This window comes from Scomber scombrus, chromosome 3 (genome assembly GCF_963691925.1).
Source record: "Scomber scombrus chromosome 3, fScoSco1.1, whole genome shotgun sequence".
NCBI classification, from domain to species: domain Eukaryota; kingdom Metazoa; phylum Chordata; class Actinopteri; order Scombriformes; family Scombridae; genus Scomber; species Scomber scombrus.
Window position 1 is genome coordinate 3,282,972 of NC_084972.1, and position 19,880 is coordinate 3,302,851.

The 19,880-nt window shown below is 39.3% G+C and overlaps 1 protein-coding gene across 3 annotated transcripts in view; it reads left to right on the forward strand.

Moving 5' to 3' along the window:
* mtmr14 (myotubularin related protein 14) overlaps window positions 1-19,597 on the forward strand; it is a 29,263-nt gene extending 9,666 nt beyond the window's left edge. The window contains exons 7-19 of one of the 3 annotated variants that reach the window (XM_062415797.1): window positions 255-328; window positions 604-674; window positions 775-849; window positions 1,218-1,284; window positions 3,446-3,531; window positions 4,102-4,178; window positions 5,718-5,754; window positions 6,660-6,730; window positions 7,000-7,058; window positions 10,734-10,866; window positions 12,126-12,302; window positions 13,280-13,486; window positions 15,888-19,597. In XM_062415797.1, coding sequence (XP_062271781.1) covers window positions 255-328; window positions 604-674; window positions 775-849; window positions 1,218-1,284; window positions 3,446-3,531; window positions 4,102-4,178; window positions 5,718-5,754; window positions 6,660-6,730; window positions 7,000-7,058; window positions 10,734-10,866; window positions 12,126-12,302; window positions 13,280-13,486; window positions 15,888-16,068 — 1,315 coding nt within the window. In that variant the 3' untranslated portion in view covers window positions 16,069-19,597. The remainder of the gene's footprint in view (window positions 1-254; window positions 329-603; window positions 675-774; window positions 850-1,217; window positions 1,285-3,445; window positions 3,532-4,101; window positions 4,179-5,717; window positions 5,755-6,659; window positions 6,731-6,999; window positions 7,059-10,733; window positions 10,867-12,125; window positions 12,303-13,279; window positions 13,487-15,887) is intronic. The other 2 variants (XM_062415798.1, XM_062415799.1) reach the window with 2 other exon arrangements.
* Window positions 19,598-19,880: the final 283 nt, after the last annotated feature.

Sequence of the window (19,880 nt, forward strand, 5' to 3'; positions counted from 1 at the left end):
TTTCTGAGTTAATAATAATATTAACTGTAGATAGCAGAGAACGATCATGGAATAATGTTAGGTTAGAAAAGGCAGAAAACAGGCAGTGAGCAATTATGCTGTACAGCGTTCTATAGATGGCTGTTTCACATACATACAGTATACTACACTGATGTATCTGTGATAAGCCATTTTACTCTGTGTTGTGTACATATGTTGTGTATTAAAATAGGGATATAAGAAATCTTGTATTGCATCTCTCTGTATCTCCACAGTGTGACTTCCTCTGAGAAAGCAGATAAGGCCCAACGCTATGCAGACTTCACCTTGCTCTCTGTGCCTTACCCAGGTAAACTACTGCTGTTAACGTATTATTATTATTATTTTATTTTTTTATTTTATTTTAGTTTCCATTTTATTTTATTTCATTTTATTTTACTTTATTTTATTTTGTCTTTGTTTTAGTTTTATTTGCCTGTAGCTGGACCTCTAAGTTAAAAAGTTGTAACATGTTTCTACTTAAATTTTGAACTCACATTCTGTGTTGGCTTCAGTTAAAAACTATAAGAAGGTAGACTAGGAGGCTCACTGTGTGTGTGTGTTTGTCTTCTTTTCTTTGTTTAGGGTGTGAGTTTTTTAAGGACTACAAAGACAGAGACTACACAGCTGAAGGACTGGTGTTCAACTGGAATCAGGTAGAGTCACAGTTCACAGTCAGCTCACTCAGGCACAGTAACCTGGTTGTGTTGAATTGATGTGACTCCTCTTCCTTTGTCTCTTCTCACGATCTCACAGGACTATGTGGACGCTCCTTTGACAATCCCTGTGTGCTTTACCAAGAACTTGAACATTGACTGGAGTCAGTACCAGGTAACCTCTCCTCTCCTCTCTTTTTTTTTCACTTCTTTCCTCTGTCCGACTCAGTTTTGCTCTGTAATATTTGTGGTGTGTCAGTGCCATCTGTTGTCCAACCCGCAAAGTGCTTTGGTCATGATTCATAACCACTTGAACTGCACTTGTACAGTAATAGTCACAGTGTGGTTAAACCCCTGTATCCTTACTGACTCACACTGTGTAGCCACATATTGTCTAAATCCTTTTATTTTGAGAGAGATCCCAAAGTTTTCCAAATCAACCACAAAAAAACAGAGGCTTGGCTTTGAATATTTTGTTTGGTTAAATAAAGAGCTCGAACCACGTGTACAGTGTGGAATAAAGGTGTTCATGTGTGTTTTCAGTCATGGGACCTGGTGGAGCAGACCCAAAACTACCTGAAGCTGCTGCTCCACATCATCAACAGTGATGGTAGGTGGTTTCGATTAGGGGTTGTATCTTATGTTGTGGGCTAAAATTAGAATGAAGGAAACATCACAAGAGAAGGCACTTATTCTTTTCAATAATCAATGAATTAATCAATGAATTCTGTAGACAAAATGAGAGGACAAACTATTAGGCTGCAGAGTCTTCTCTAAGGTTTTCAATGTATGATGATGTAAGTAGAGATGAGGTTGTAATGAATTTTCTATTTATCCACTAATACTAATATGATTACTAATATGGTTTCAGCTCTAAATGCATTCAGAAGTTCCACAAAGAATAATAGTACAGACTGCTATAGTGCCGGACTGGTTCTGGAATTGTGGGGCTGATGCTGATATCAATATTAAGGAATAAATTGATATCAGATATATATATATATATATCAGACAACATACATACCGATACTGATATATCTGTGATAGGTCAATATTAGCTCACCAATATATTGGTCAGGCTCTAGATTGCTATACAGATGTTTGTTTCTCAGAACTGGGCTGTTTAAGGCTCCAAACATGCTCCATGCAAGTAAATAAAAGCACACGCTCCAAGCTGTGTAAGTTTGATTTCAGCAGTTGAGTTCTGGAATGTGTCACCTGAAACACTATGCATGTTGTAGCTAGAGTCGGTGTCTCGTGAAGCAACAAGAGGAAGCTGACCTGTTTGGTTTGGGTTCGCTTCCACTCAACACAATCATGTTGAGCAGCTGGATAAGGCTTTAGCTGAGCTTTGTCACCTCTTTATTCTACACTTCTTTATCCTCCCTCTGCGAATGATAGATAAGTTGCACATCATATCTTCTGTTTCCTTTTTTCTGTGCTGTAAGTACAGCAGTGCACACTCCTCCACAGACATGTTTGTTTGCTGCTGTGGTCACAGCAACGGTCTGATTAGCTTTAAATAGCCTGTGTCAACTTCTTCTTGAGGAGTAAGATTCATCACCTCCAGCTGTGTGTAAGGGCGTACTCACACTAGGCAATCGTACCGTGCCCAAGCACGTTTCCCCCCCTAAAATCCGGATTATTTGGCTAGTGTGAGTGCAAGTGTACCGTGCTTGAGTACGGTACACTTCCCTGGCACGGTACGCTTGGAAGAGGTGTGCTTAGGCACGGTACACTTGGTAACGCATGCACACTAGGGATTAATATTTTTCCAGAAAATAAGACATTTTAAATGCCGGGAAAAGAAGCCAATTTTCCAGGGAATCCTGGGAAATCGACGTTTTTTAAAAGGCAACACTAGCTGAGCCCTGTTCATTTCACAAGCAACACTAAATGCAACGAGGAGACATTATGTATGTATGGGTTCCGAATCCGACCATTTTTTGTGTGTTATTGTATCATTATTAAGGCAAAAGAACTCAATTTATGTCCATCGACATTATAATGAAAAGGCTATAGGCTTAATATTAGTTTGCATCCAGCGTGCTGCGTGGACTTCATTACATCTGCTGCACCGCTGCTACCACAATTATGAAAGTTTATTATTACACATAAAATATTCAAACTAAAGTTTAAAGCAATGCACTGAGGTCTGATTACAGAATTATTCATATGAACAACAGAAGTTAGAAGATAACATGCTGAGATCAAGTTAGCACAATCTAGTTTTACAGAAATGTAAGAATTCAATGATTTTTATTGTCATTCCAGCCATCTAGATATATGAGAAGAAAGAAATAAAGTATCCAGGTCCTGATATATAATACATAATAAATAAAAAACACAATAGCCATAAAAAGTCAGTAAAATCAAGTTAGTAAATTAATTTAAAAGATAAAGTGATGTAATGTAATAACATTCTTGAATTATCACCAAACCTGGACAAACATATTTTATCATAACTGCTGCTCTGAATATGTACAGAACAAATTACTGAGAAAAACAGGAAAATGATCTCATTACTTCAGAAAAACAGAAAAATGACTTTAAAAACAGTTTTTGTGTGTGTGTGAATGCAATACACTTCTGTAGTTTTGAGCAGTTTTATAATTCAGTATTATATCATAAGATGTACTTTTTTAGTTTTGTCTGCCTCACCATACATGCTTTTCTCTTGCTATCATTCTGAATCCACTTTTGATACTTCATGGTGTCACTTGAAAGTGTTGCTGTTGGTGTTTAAAGGTTTCTCTGGCTCTTGTTTTCAGATGAGAGTGGCCTCCTGGTGCACTGCATATCAGGCTGGGACCGGACGCCTCTGTTTGTGTCCCTCCTCAGGCTCTCCCTGTGGGCAGTAAGTACAATTCAATGTGTTCAACCTTTATTTATATTATAGCGCCAAATCACAACAAAATTGATCTCAAAGCACAGAGCAGGTCTAGACCCAACATTCCTCCATGAGCAATGGTTGGGTTGAGAAAGAATGAACGGAAGAAGGAGAGAGCTCTTATGTTCTCCTCTCCTTCTGCTTATATTATTTCCTTTACTATCTCTTTATGTTCTTTACACTCAGTCTCCCCCCCCCCCCCCCCCAGCTCATTTGGCCCCTCCAACATTCATTAGTGACTTTGGTATTCCATCTGCAGAATCTACTCATTCATTCCTCTCCTCATAAGACTCATTTACCATTTCAAACAGAGCGTTCTAATGAGCCTCCTCTGTATTCTCTGCCTTGATTTAAAAATAGAACCCGTATGTTATAAATATGTAATCCAACTGGAAACTTCTCATGACTGGAAACTACACATATGAAGTGTTTTTCAAACGGAATAAAAAAATACTGTGTGGTTATCCGGAGCTGCGTTGACATCTAGCTGACGATATTTGAGATGTTTGACTCGTTCCTCTCATGTATCTTTCACAGGATGGAGCGGTGCACGCCAGCCTGCAGCCGGCCGAGATCCTGTATCTGACCATCGCTTACGACTGGTTCCTCTTCGGGTAAAAAATGAATAAATAAAAAATCACTTACATCATCAGCATCATCATTTTATGACTTTGTGGTGAGAGCTGTGACTCGGGGCGCATTAGCCCACATGAATACTTTACAGGTGCATTTGCAGCTTCTCCAAACTGTCTGGTTGTGTTTGTCTAAAGCGCATAATTGAAAAAGTGACGAGAGAGGCGGGGGACAACGTGAGACAATGACTACAGATTTGCTCTTCACTAGAGCCCGACCAATATATTGGTCAGCTGATATTATCGGCTGATATTGACCTTAAGACAGATATATCGATATATTATATATTAAACGATATATTCATATGCTGGTATTTAAAAAAAAAAAAACTTGTTTAGTTAAATAGGCAGAATTTTATGTAAATGTGACCATTTTTTTGACTTCAAGTTTAATACATGCATGTTTTTTTTTGTTTTGCTTTTTTTATTCAGTTTTTGTTAGTTTGTTAAACTGTAATATATCATGGCTTCCATTATATATCTGTGTCACAAGTGTTTTAACACCATATTTGAGGGATCATTGCAATAAAAATGTGTGTCAGGATATTAACAAACTCTATTTTTTTTATAAACTATTTTTTTGCTGCGATCCCTCAAATATGGTTTTCAACGCTTGTGACAAAGATATGTAACGGAGGTATTATCAGCCAATATATATCGATACCAGAATTTGTTAACTCCCTAATATCGGTATCGGCATCTGTCCCAAAAGTCCAGTATCGGTCGGGCCCTACTCTTGACCACATATTTTATTCTCCTACTCTCCACATTTCACTCACTCTCTCTCTCTCTCTTGGGGTTCTCCTTTTCATAATTACCAGCACCATCTCTCCAATTTGAGCTCATCGGAGGCAGTCTCGTAAAAAAAAAAAAAAGCCCCTTCACTCCCAGCTAGTCTGTGTAATTATACATCAGCAGGCCTGCCCGAGCCCTTGGGACATTGGCCAAGCTGAAGAAAAGTGTGAGAGAGAGAGAGATATGAGGGAAGAAGGTGCTGGATAAAGCCAGAGTGACAGAGGGAGTGGTCAGTGGTGCTGTAGCTGCTGCATCTCCTCTCTTCTGTCAGTCATATTAAGACTCCAGGTTAATCAGCTGCACTCTAAACACATGTGATCACTGTTAAAGAATCACTCCCATGAGACTACATTAGTTCCTGCTGGTACACTCCTCTCTGAATAATTCACTTTTGAAGGAGTCATAATGATTCCCAAAGAGGGTTTTAATTTATGCTTTAAATGAGTGAGTTAAAGGAGCAGTTCACCCTAATGATGGAAAACCCCGAAAACAACTATCTTCTCACTTAGCTGTTGGGCTATCTTTCAGTGCAGATGTTTTCGGTTACATGTGCTGCTGTTTAAACATATCTGTCTCTGAAATCTCAACTGCCGCCTCAGCACAATGGAGGGAAATGACATGTTAGCCATGCCCCTCGGCACACTGGAAAATGACCACAGACTATCTGCCAATCTTTAACATGCAACACTTGATAAGTAACATCATTGTTTCTGTTTCTTTTTCCAGTCACATGCTGCCAGATCGACTCTCCAAAGGGGAGGAGGTACGTTTATCTCACACGTTTTTTGTCTGTACATGATAATATGACTTTGAGGAGAAAGCATTAAATGACCAGCTGAATGTAGAATCATTCATTAAATTAATAAACCACCAATAAAAGTCATGCTTTCCTCTTCAGTTTTGTTATTAATGTATTTATTTTCTTTCTGTGTTACAACTTATAAATCTTATATGTTAAGTCAAGATATTTTCACTACAGGTACACAATAAATCAACTGGCAAAAAAGTGTGTGATCCAAATCATTAACATTAGCATCAATATCAGGTTTAGGTTTTGCTGTCAGTTACCTACAATTAGAGAGAGAGAGAGCTGCTAGAAAGAAAATATTTATTCTCCTCCTTGGTAATTATGTGTAGACATGTTCTAACTTGTCAAATCCAATTTTTATAACCAACATTTGTAGCATTTGTAATTCAGATTTCAGGAGTTTGTTTTATTTGAATTGGAGGGTGCATACAAACAAACTTCCTATGCAAAAGAAAAAAGTATTTTTTCTATTTTATCGACATCAAATCCTTCTTTTGTGCTGCAAGTTTGGCAACATTTCAGTTTTGAGGCTCTAAAGATTTCTTTAACAACAATTGGAGGGTGCATAGTTTAATGAGTTTAATCCTCTGTGTGAGTGGACTTGTGGTTCACAAGGAGGGCCAGTTTTAGCAGAACTGGAACTAAAATGCAGTTAAATATACATAGTGTGTGTGTGTGTGTATAATTAATAACTTTTTGGGGGGGCAGTTTATGACTTAATTATAGGGACAGTGCAGCATGCAACAAGGGTTATGTTGGAGTTCCATGGTGTCCTGTAGGCTACAGGGGTGCTCTATGGCCCGCCTAAAACGTTTGATTTCTTTGTTCTCCTCTGATCAAAAATGTTTCTTCTTCCTCAGATTTTCTTTTTTTGCTTCAATTTTTTGAAGCACATTGTCTCAGAGAAGTTCTCTGCTGTTAGGAAACAGAGGTGTGTTCTTATTTTAAGTTTTTTCATGTTATTATGTTCATATAGACTTCTTTCTTTCTTTCTTTCTTTCTTTCTTTCTGACACAACTACTTTAAAGCTACAGTTGCTCTCTATTGCCGAAGGTTTTTACTCATACAGTAAATATATAACTCATACAGTGAACAACCTACTTCCATATGCAAATTCCCACTGTATGAATCTATCCCGTATTCTTTCTATTCTTTGATCCCTGATGTTATTTCATCATATCTTTTTTTTTTTTTCTGCAGAAGGAAGAACTCCCACTTCAAAGACAGTGATTTCACTGTGGAGGACCTCTGCCAGTTAAGTAAGTCAGTGATTCTCATGTATTTCTCACAGGCTGACAAGACAGCTCTGACATTTAACACACCAAGGAATATTATAACATCAGGGCGGGAGCACAAAAGTGCACAAAAGAACCTATCGCTCCTGACACTTTCCTAATGTTTTTCAAGATACTAGTATTATTTTCTCCTATGCAATTCTATTTTTAAGGAGTTTGGGGATTGGCATACACGACAGAACTGGTGAAAATCATAATACTTAATATATAATACATTTCTTAAAAAATTTCCCCCTGTTCATACTAGTAAATATTTGTATTTGATTTGGCTTGGGTGTGTCACATCAGCTCTATAGTGCCCCCTAATTACTTTTGGCATTTTTGAGGTGTTAAGGGTGCTTGAAAACTCATAAAAGTGATATCTGATATGTTTTCAGGCTTGTGTGTGGCAAAATGGCTTGAGGGTGCCTATTAGAACATTCCAAAGTCAAAGCCCCCACCTTTAAATTTGACATAGATGTATGAAATTTGATAGGCAGATGTAACATCTTCAGACTTAAAAAAAAAAAAAAAAAAAAGCCTCCCGGACCCAAACCTTAATTCCAAGAGGAAGTCAGCCATTTTTAATTTACTGTGCAATTTCTAAAAAAAATGGATGGCAATTTTTATTTTTTTTTGGTGTTGGTTTAGTGTTGTACTTTAATGAACTCCTTCTAGAGAGTTAAGGTGAGCAACTTTACATTTATTAGGTGAAATTTAAATACCTTTGTGATGCTAATTGCGAAGCTTTTGATATTTCATGGAATGGCCTTCTTTTAACTCCAATTTACATTGTCCAATCTGCCCAAAATTTCTCATGTTTAAGAGTCAAAGGGCCGGATTTACTAAAGGTTTGCGTTTGTAAAAACGTGTGCAAACTTGACATCACCCGCAAAAACTGTGCAAGCTGATCTACTAACGCGATAATACGCGCTGTCCATTTAGTACGTTTACCATAATGAATATGTAATATGAGACGTTTCAACCCAAGTGTGCAAAATACAGGGAGGAGAAAATGCTAATATGTTATTTAGCACACGCATTGTGATTTACCAAACCTGAAGGTTTTATTTCTGACGCTAACTGCGTCTATAAATAATACCTTTGAAGGACAGGTATTAACCAGCTGTTACTGTAGAGACGAGGAGACGCAGGCACAATGACAGAATACACACAGGACAGAGTTTTTCCACCTGTGTTAATCATTTTGGAGTGGAATATTTGTGGTTTTACTAACAGCATTGACTTAGTCACTAATACTCTCCCATATGTGGGTTTTTCTGGTAATATTAGTTTTTGTTATAACTCAATATATTAGTTAACCTCTTCCACTAGAACCTGATCACATTTCATTTTGTGCTTGCAGCTTTCTGCTCGTCCAAACTCTCCATGAAGACACAAAACCCTCATTTAAATACTGCTGTCTCCACCCTGTTGCACCTGTTTTCATTTACACAGTTATTCTTAGTAGAAAAACGCACGCAAACGGCACGCGCAATCTATTGCACTGTGCACGCAATTTAGTACACACTATTTGGGATCTTAGTAAATCAGGCCCAAAGAGACAAATCTAATTTCCATGACATTTCCATGGTGTGTTCTACACATGATATACTGCTACATGATGTATACTCAGGAAGTGTTCTCTCTTGCCACATTATAGACACAGGAAGGGACATTTAACACTTCAATGCAACGTCCGACATTCATGAAAATCCCTATCCATGTCAGGTGGCCTCCTCAAATGTATTGCTGTATTAATATTTCATTTAGTAGTAGTAGTATTGTTTTTGGGCAAAAGGCAAAAATGACACTTAGTAAATTACACTTTGTTCATCAAATGTATCCACAGTTTCCAAAATGTCATCTCCAGTGCTACATACTGCACACAGGAAAAAATATTCACCCATTCACACAGTGTCAGATAATCCTAAAAATTCACAGCTGTGTCAACTGACTGTCATTTCATAACATTACAATTTAATGCACACAAAAAAGACTACATTAAAAAAAATCGAAATAAAAAATAAAAGTGTATCTCCCATATTTTTCTGAGCTCTATACATGTACTAAAACAACAGAAGTGTCAGACTTGAGGAGGAATGTATTTGTGTCTCACTCCAGCTGGTGAGGATCATCATTAAAAGTCAGTTTGGTGATGTACTTGTGGCAGCAGTGGGAGCTCCTGCCAAATGCCTCTGGTCTGATGCAATGTGGAATAACAAAGCTCCTGAACGCTGCGAGCACAGACAGTGTTTGGGGGCACAGAAAAAGCAATGAGACTCTGGGTGATAACACAGCGCTTTTATCTCTTTAGAAAATTGCACTGCTCCAATCCAAAACATCTTGCATCACGGACCTTTATGTCTTCAGGCTTTTAACCTTCAGTAGAAGCTTACATTTGCATCTCTATATTGCTTTATGTCACAGGTAATAGCTTTCACAGGCATCATTTCTGCTTTTTTATGCTGAAATGATGGAAGACCAGTGTTTATTCATGATGCTCAGCACATTACTGCCAGAGCGGTCCCAAAAACATTCACTGCTGCTATTTTTGATATAGAAAACCCTTGAAAGTGATGCTGTGTCTCAAATCAAACACTTCTGTTAGTACACTTCTGTAGTAACTCCCTACACTCCTACTTGGTCTGGTATGACCAGCAGGTCATGGTGGCTAATGTTAAGATAGATATTGCCATGTAACTAATATTACCAATTGAGTTTCCTGGCTTTATGACTCTGCTTTACTAATGGTACATAGGAGCTAGTGAAATAGTGTAACTTGAATACATTTTCTTGTAACTAATAATTCTTCAAATTGAAGGTTATAATAGCTAAAGCTAACTCCTACAGGACTTAAAAAACATTACTACTTCATTTAACAGTTACATATTGTCATCATGATGAAGTTCTAATTTTAGCTATATTTTGGGTTCAAATGGCAGTGAGGTAACTGTTGAGAATAATACAGAGAAATACAGTCAACCATTGTAGGAGAAATAGAACTGAAATCCATTCACATTTTAGATTTGAAAAGTACTAGCACTTTGAGCTTAAGTTATTATTATTATTACTATTAAGTTTTTTTTTTTTTAAAGGACATTTAGTGGCATATCTGGGGGAAGATGGCTGCTGCAAAGGGAGCGTGTCTATGTTGAGTGGTCCCATTAACTCCCCTGTACAAAAAATAGCAGAAAATAGCGGCGCACTTCTGGGGTTTAGAGAGGAAAAGAGGGGACAGACAGAGAATCCGGGATTCTATTAAGAGATGTGGGAATATAGTTTTGAAAAAAAAGTTTGAAATATGGGAACATAGAGCTGTGGGAACATAGAGCTGACCCCGCTGCAAATCTGAACCTCAAACAGAGCTCTAAAGTTTAGAAAGCTATACACAGGCTGTTATTTTTCTTCCTGGCACAGTGTGAAATATTGAGTTAGGAACTCAAACTAACGTGTGTGTGTGTGTGTGTGTGTGTGTGTGTGTGTGTGTGTGTGTGTGTGTGTGTGTGTGTGTGTGTGTGTGTGTGTGTGTGTGTGTGTGTGTGTGTGTCTGTGTGTGTGTCTGTGTCTGTGTGTGTGTCTGTGTGTGTGTCTGTGTCTGTGTGTGTGTCTGTGTCTGTGTGTGTGTCTGTGTCTGTGTGTGTGTGTGTCTGTGTTCAGAATCGAAGGATCGTGGCAGTGTGACCAGTCTGAGCAGTGACTTTTCCCTCATCACTGAGGAGGTGGGTGCGGCCTCTAGCCTCACCAACGACAACGTGGACCTGTTCTCCGGACATGCCCAGGCCTCCAACTGGTCAGTACAGATACAGAATTGAAATGTTGAGGGAATCATTTGTTTTTTGAAATATAATTTTTATAGTATTTCTGGTGCTTTAAAAAAAAACACATGGGACTGTGTTGGTGGTGTTGCTTCAGGCTCCTGTTAGACGATAAAATGTGATTCAGGAAATCTAATCTTCGGAAAGCTATCACGATAACAATCAGTGGCCCACTTCCAATGTCCCAATGTTAAAAACTGCCACTGTGCATGGTGGTGTTAAAATGGTGATGACAACAGAATTCCATCCTGGAAAAGTCTACATGAGTCCCAGCAATAGCCCAAAGAAAATTGGGGTTGTAGCCTTGGTCAATTACACCCCAAAACTATGAAACACACCTTTAGATATCAGTTTGATACATTTTTTTTTTTACCTCTTCACTTTAACCCTTAACTAGTGTTTTTACTTGATTTCATAGGAGTGTCAGGAGGATTTTTTTGTGTTAGGGTACAGAAAGTGTAGTCATGGCTTTAGCTGATTTTGAAAAAATAACTCAACTCTCGTGAGACTTTTAAATGAGACTTCTCCTTGAGCGAGACTTGGTTCGTCACATTAACAAAATAAGGGAAAAAGGTTTTATTTGTCTGTATTGTTTTTTCCATACTGTTGTCAGACGCTTATAATAACAATCTGAGCCTTTCAGTAGCAAAAACACTTTTATTGGACGTACATTGATGTTGGCAGTTGCCCCTAAGGATTACATGACAGTCTGTTTCACGGCTGCTGGCTGCAGCGCTGTCGCTCAATACCGGACCAATTTCAAAAACTGTTGTTCCCATTAGTCACTTAGACACAAAAATATATGAAAGTAGGGTCTAGATTTAAGGACAAAACTTACCTCCTAAGGAATACAGTATTTCTATCACAAAATTTAGCAGGGAACGACTTGATTTTCCAACATTATGGGTTGCCAGATGTCACCTTATTGCCAAATCCTTCTCCATCCACCCCCCTCAGTGCCAGCAGAGTGCTTATGTGTGTATTAGCACCTCAGAATGTGATTGATTTTGAATCAATGAAATAAAAATGACACCACAGACTAATGCCAGACATTTCAATTTCAGTCACTTTTCAGAAGAAACTGTTAATTTATGAAGATGTTTCAAGTCAATAAAAAGTATATCTAATACAAAGCTGTTTTTATTTCATCATCCTCTACATCACACATTGTTATTAATTGATTCTGACCTCCTCTGTCTTGATGCTGATGAATTCTCCCTCCATCCCTCTTCAGGAGAAAAGGTCCCACCTCCTCTCCTCAGATGGTCGTGTGGAATAAACAAAACCCTCTGGAGGAACACCTCTCCCACCCGCTCAGTGAAGCCAGGTCTTCCAGCTCCTCTTCCTCCAACCAATCAGAACATGCCGTCACACGCACTGGCAGCAGCCCATTGGCTGTCCCCGGGAGAAGGTGAGAGAGCTGATACAACTTCATCAGCCTGTCCAAGTGTTATTTTTATACACATACTTAACTGAGTTGTGTAAATGTTGGATGATCACCAGAGGCACCAGAGTGCTTTAGCTTTGCTTCTCTCTCTTTTTTTAATCACACAAGCAGCTCAAGTCTGTCCAGATAACAGAGACTGAGGCCTAAAATTATATTATTATCCCATCCTCTGTGGTGCTACAGATACAGTATGTGACTAACCATGAGCTAGTATCAATATTTTTATAGTATTATTATTTTAACAATTTCATAATAAAGATAGATATGTAAAAAGAACACACTATTCTTAATGACCAGTGTTACTTAATATACTTAATAAAATGACTACATGCTGTTCATTTGTTGGCATTATTATAAAATAGCACTTCCACGTCCACTTGGTGAAAGTCACTGTATTGTAAATTTAGTCATCTCACCATGTCCATGAGTGTGTCTCACAGCTGTCAGTATACACCCTAATTTATTCATTCTTCTTCCAAATAAACAGGCTTTATTTATATATAAGCTTATATTTAATGCATGTTTCTTTTCCCACTACAGCTGTCCTCGTGGCTCGTGTAAATCCCATCTGCAGCATGTTTGGCAAGAATTTTACCCACAAAATCGACAGCGTGTGAATTGCGCGACGTTAGTAAATCAGATGGAATACATAATCAGTAGTCTTAACTTGTGACTTATTAGTTGCACGATCCTTTAAATGAATTCGTAATGAGGAGAGGGACACACAATGATCGAGTTTGGAATCACTTGCAAGCTTGTCAGTTTGTCGGAGACCAATAGTCAAATCATACAGGTGAAAGTATGTGCGAAACACTTGCGACGTGCTATAATTGGATGCTTAGTCTTCATTTTGTATCTGACAACCTGTTTGTTCTCTAGCATTTGTCTCCATCAATAGTTTCACATCTTACGTCCGTCTCTCTGTCATCTCCGTCTCTCAGGTTAGCAGCAGACTACGCTCGGTCAGGGTCCTCCCTCTCTACAGAGTACGGGAGCTGGCAGATAGTTTCCGGTTGTGGCAGCATCCACGACCACGCTAACTTCCTTCCGCCTGCGGCCTCAGCCTCCTCCAACCCGTCTGCTGTCGCTGCTGCCTATGACTCCCCCCTTCCCTTCAGCTTTCAGGACGAAGGACCCAGTGGACGAATGTAAGTTTAGCACTTACCCCACCCCTACGCCTCTCCACCCCCAACCCCAAAAGCAAAATTAGCTTTACATAATAGATGCGCAAAATGAGACATCCAGAGCAATGTTTATCGTTTGACTTCAACTTACTTCTTCCACAAGATCATGAGAAGACAGAAAGCTGAGTAACAGTTATTTGTTGATTACTTGATAACTTGATGGTGAAATGAAAGTAGCATTGTCTTCCTATCACATGACAAGGAGGTTACATTGCACTATTAAAGGTTATATATATCAACGACGAAGCAATTTACAGTTTTTTTTATTGCCAATGAGTGAACAGGTACTAACTTTAGTTTAAGTTAATTAGCCTGACCTCAATGATTTTCTTGGTTGCCTGTAACAGTGTGTGGACTGATTTCCATTTGAATTACCCAGGCTGGATTTGCCATGAAAATTCAAAGGATGTCACGTTTTTGTGCACTGCCGAGTGCTTTGCCTTTCTCCCACTAATGTCAGAAAACAACTGACATAAGGATGCAACATAACAACAACGGTGCTATCCGGCTACAAACACCCTGCAGATATTAGCCCCCCCATCAACCACAACACATTTCACAACTCCCCCGCAATGACCAGTCGCCCACTCCGGAGCACACACACACAGCTAAAACATTATTTTCTCAATAAAGGAACAGAAAATAAGCTCCAGAGCAAAATCGGAACATAACTTGCCTTTTGTTATTTCTGTAGGTAATCCGAAGGTCCAAAGGTGGTAATAAGCACACATTTCACAACAAAACAGCTGTGTGTTGCTTCCTGACCACAGTGCGTTGCTTTCTGACCACAGCATTGTGCGTCCCAGCCACAGCACGTTGCTTCCCAGGCACAGCACATTGCTTCCCAGGCACAGCACGTCGCTTCCTGGCCATAGCGCATTGCTTCCTGGCTGCAGCGCATTGCTTCCAGGTCACAGCATGTTGCTGCCAGGTCACGGCACGTTGCTTCCAGGCCACGTCGCCTAGCTTCCAGGTCAAAGCGCGTCGCTTCCAGGTCAAAGCGCGTCGCTTCCAGGTCACAGCGCATTACTTCCAGGTCAAAGGGTGTAGCTTCCAGACCGCAGCGCGTAGCTTCCAGGTCACACTGCGTTGCTTCCAGGTCAAGCTGCGTTGCTTCCAGGTCACGCTGCGTTGCTTCTAGGTCAGGGAGCATTGCTTCCAGCTCACACCGTCTTGCTTCCAGGTCACGGAGCGTTGCTTCCAGGTCACAGCGCGTTGCTTCCCGGCCGCAGAATGTGTGTATCAAAGCTAGCATCAATATGTGGTCTTGTTGACCTATTTTAAGTTCTTGTATATCTACTTTACATGGCATTTAACATTTGAGATTGTTTGTCGTCTTTTGTTAAATAAAGTTACTTAAGGTACTTTAAGGTAATACATTCTCCCATGAAAACACATTTTATATTATTACAATTATTTTTTCTATATTGGCATTCATTATTTGTTTATACAGCAGCATCCACATATGTCAAATACACTAATAAACACCAATATCTGCTTACAACTACATTATAGTGTGTTAACCATTTATTCAACATTTGTTTACAACTTATAAACCATAAATAATGACACTTAAAGAAACAGTTACAAATCTACAAAAAGAAGTATTGAGAAAAGTATAAGTTTAGTATTTGTTTTGAAAAGATTATTTTACTAGTACTGGAGATGTTCAAACAATATGTGGCCATAGATATCACAGGATTTACTGATTTTATGTCATTTTGGCATCACACAGCATGTCATAAGACACTCAGTTGGCCAAATAAACATCCAATACATGCTTTTTGTGGTAGCACCCCTTCTGTTTTGATATGTAGTTCCAGCAGAACATTAGCATAGCTGCTGTGTGTCCCCCCACTGAACCCAGTGATAGATGAAGAGGAGAATCAAGGGAAATGAATTTTTCCACCAGGTTCTCTCACTGACTCATCCTCCGACTCTCTGTTCCCAGCAGGGGAAACATTTTAATTTCTGCTTGATCTGAGCGCCAAATCGAGTGCGTCCCGCCAGCATCACTTGCAGTGGAAAAGCCAAATAAGATCAATTCTCCTTTTATTGGGAGGGAACAAGAGAAACTGAGGACGGAAGTGAAGCAGAGGGTTGGTGATCATGACTGTGTGAGCTCTGTGATGGTTAATTCAGGAGTACATTGTGGCCCAAATAGGGTGGGCCATTCTTTTCTTCTTCTCTCTTCATTTCTCACTACTTCTTGCCTCAGCTTCTTATTATTTTTTTTATAGCACATCAAAAGGAGGATTTCCCTCCCTAACCTTTTTTTTTTTTTTCTTCCTGCCTTTTCATCTTGCTCCCTCTTGTTTCCGCCACCCCCGCCCTTCCCCTGCCCTCTTTCCTCTCTCCTCTCCAGGTGTCCTTTCCCCTCAGAGCGTCAAGCCCGTCTGGAGGCAGTGCGGGAAGTCTTCCTGGCGGCCTACAGCTCCACCGTGGGCCTCAAGTCCTCTGCGCCCAGCCCCTCCGGCGCCATCACCGGCTTGCTGGAGCAGTTCGCCCGTGGGGTCGGCCTCCGAGGCACCAACGCCATCGTCTGAACCCCCCCGCCCTCAGTGTGACTTCAAATCCACCTCCTGCTTCCATCCATCCACAGTTGATTCATGTCTGGACTCAGTACAATAAAGTGCCAAATATCTCTGTACAATTCAGGGGTGAAGCATTAATTTTCCTTTTTATATTTTGTTTTCTTCTTTGATTTTTGTTTTCAAACCTTACATGCCCTGAATTTTTTTTTCTTTCTCTGTGCTGCTCCAACTTTTCTCTGGACTTTTAATCTTCCATGTTGAGTCGTGCCTCTGTCACATTCAGGGAGGGAAACGCTCTCAGCCACCGTATCAAAAAGGGATAGTGTGAAGGCTTTCTAGCTGCTGAAATGTAAATGGCTGACAGCATGGGGTCTGCACTTGTTACAGACAGAATATATTAAGAATTCTTCCTTCCTCTGCTTTTTCCTTAATTTGTTCATACTGTTTTTTTTCTTTTTTTGTCCCTTTGTGGTGACCGTCCCCATGTACAGGAAGTGATATATTTCTAGTTCTCTTGTTTCGTGCTGCTATTCTTTACTGATCCGAGCAGAGACAAAGACGTTATGTAGCTGTTTTTAGTTCAGGTGGACGTTGAAGTTGAGATAAACTCAGCACTTAATGTGTTCTGACAGAATTTGGCACCAAGCTATTTTCTAATTTGGCACAATAGATTGAAGTCTGAATATCCAATAAGTTTTAGAGCTTACAGCTTTGGGCACGTCTGGTCTAGATGTAAAGGAGAAGTTTCTTCGTCTTAATACAGTACTCACTGCAATTTGTATGCTGGAAGAGTCTTTGGTTGCTATAATCATGTCTCCTGTCACTACTGGCAGGAAGGCAATCCCTACATAGATTGACTATACTGTAGAGCCCCAAATTTGTGAATTTTGGACAATATAATATCAAAGTTTCTTGCCTTGAGTTGACTATAGAAGTTGGGGGGTCAAAATCCACATTGATAGCAACATTCCGCTGAAGATTCTCACATCAAACCTGCAAACCTGGCCTATTGCGTATAGTTAACATTGTTTCTGACGTATGGAAGCTGTGGTAGGAGGGTGTTTCATACACTGTTCGACAATCTGACAAACCATTAGTTTGACGCTTACTGAAATCTTAAAGCTTCAACCAGTTATTATGACCCGCCTCAAGTGGCTAGACGTGCTAGTTTGGACGACATATTGTACGAAAGGAAAAGGTGTGTATAGGTGTTTGAAACAGCCACACTGCCATAGAGAGGGGTAAGGCGTGACCGATGGAACACATGGGGATAATGAGTGTTTGACAATCCTACAAGCACTTTGTTTAAAGCATATCCACACCCTGAGATTATGGTTAGGTGTTGTAGGGAGGACTCATTTTAGGGGTTGGGAATAAGGAATCTCACTGAACATGGTATAACACCAAAAACAAACTTACATGTGACACCCAGGTATGTTCCTCGACTGTGTTTCAAGCTAGAAAAACAGTGGAGGAAAACGAGAGAACTTTGTATGTGGATTTTGTACCCTATTTTTGTGGAGTTGTGCGATGAAGGGGTTGCTTCATGACCAGTAGGAATGATTACCAATACCACTCTACCACCGTACAATTGAAAAAAGACAGACTTGGGGAAAAAAAATCAGAACCTATCCTTAAATTAGATAACTTCTGAGTTTTATGTGATATTTTCTTCATCTTTATGAAATCAGCTTCGATCCTCAAACATCTACAGGGCTCCGGAATCGTCTCGCATAGCACAGTTTTCCGAAATCGTAAACCCAGGAGATGAAGCAACGAACATATCGTTTCACCTTGCCAGTCTAACGTCTCCACTTCCTCTACTTCAGTCCATATTCAGTCATCTCTTGTCCTTCAGTAGCACTGATATGGTAGCACAAGAGGCACTGAGCATTGTGGTAGCAAATCTGTGAACCGAAGGCCTTTTTTTTTCTTTTTTGTCGATGTTGTCTCTTGTCAGACTTGTGACCAGTGAACTGAGGTCCACTTGATTCCTGCCAGTGCTGAGATTTCCGCCCAGCTATTACCACATGTGTTGTTCAAACAACATGTGCGCCTTCTTTCAGGTCACACTTGGACAGATATTTTTACCTGGTCTCCTCTCGGGTAGAATCACACTTTGAAGTTATTAGCTTGAGAGAACTTTGATTTGAATCTAGCTTGTTGGTGTTTCCAAATGGTTTTGATGGCTGCTGTACCTCAGGACCTTTTGTTGTGCCTTTTTTTTATCTTCAGTAAATGCTGGATCAGGTTTCTGGTCCAGTTTCAGGTGTATTTCTGTTTCTTAAATGGTTTTAAGAGCTTGAGGGGTTTGGCAGCGGGTTGTTAATGGCGGTTTTGAGCATAGATCATTAGCAGTGTTAGCTTTGCAGTAACCTTTTTTTGGGGTTCCCCTTTACCGCTCACTTGGTTGCAAGATTATAGGTCTTTGTTAGTATGCAGTGACATTACTCTTGAGTCTTATGGACACCCCTGATGAGGCTTATGAGGTGGGGGCACAGAGCTAGAGTTGGGACATGCTTAGCCTAGCTTAGCATAAAGACTGGAAGCAGAGATAAACTGCTAGCTTGGCTTAAAGTTTAAAAAAAAAAAAAACTTGGAAGACTTCTCTGACTTTTTCATTTCTATTTAATTAGAGGTTCAACTAACAGGATACCTGTTGGTGAATTTTTTCACTTTAGAAAAAGCCATAGGTGTTTCGCCCTGCTTCCAGTTTGTAAGTTAAGCTAAGCTAACCACGTCCTGTCTTCAGCTCAATACTTTAGATTGATAAAGATTTCTCAACTTACTCTTAGACAGAAATTAAGTAAGTGTACTTCCCATAACTATTGTTTTAAGTGGCAGTATTTGGCGTTCTGTAAGATTCAAAGTCACATTCTGCATTATTTGTACCACAAAAACACACTTGCTAGAATGCTAGAGCTATTTTAAACCACATTAGTTTTAATTCAGTTTTTTCCCTTATTGGAGTAAGGAATTTGGTTCATATGAGCGTGTGTATCATTGACTTCCAAACAAACTGACAATAGAACAATCGGTCAGCTTTCTCTGAAACAATTTGGTAATTTCAGGCATCTCACATATTTTTAAGATGCTCTATCTGAAGAAAAGTTCTAATGCTAATCATTTGTTTTATTTTGGCCAATCACAGGGCACCTGAGTTATGATGCAAAAACACATTGTCTCTTTAAGATGGCTGAAAATGGTTATCATAAGAAAACTATCCTTTCCAATACTCAAATAATATTCAGTTTTCACTCACTGGTTTTGCATGTCCTCCTCCAGGTTTATTTTAATTGTGAAATATGGTTTTATTTGTTTTAGAAATGAATTTTTATTTTAAAATCTCTTTTATTAAGATGCTGCATTGCACTCATCCTGATGTTCTCTGTGTAAAGAGAACTTTGTACAGTCGATGCATTTTTAAGTAATTTTACGTTTGTTTGTTTTTTTGGTCATGAATTGCTCTTAATTGTTGGCAGATGACAGGCTATACATAAAGGTGAACTGAGCAGCAGGTGGCAATAAAGAAAAAAATGAGGATGATTTTGTGATTTGCTTATTTTCTTCAAATTTGAATGTAGCAGATAATCTCAGCTGCATACTTGTGCTACTTATATTTTCATTATAAGACATGGCGAAACATATTAACTATTTACACCACATAATGTGCTCCCCTCAGCAGCTGGACTGATGTGAAGTGTGTCTTCCTACCACAGGTAAGACATCAGACAGTTTGGCACATGGGAATTTAGTGTCAAATGAAATATGATTACATAAAACAGTTATATAACTGAATATAATTCTGATAAAATTAAAATCAT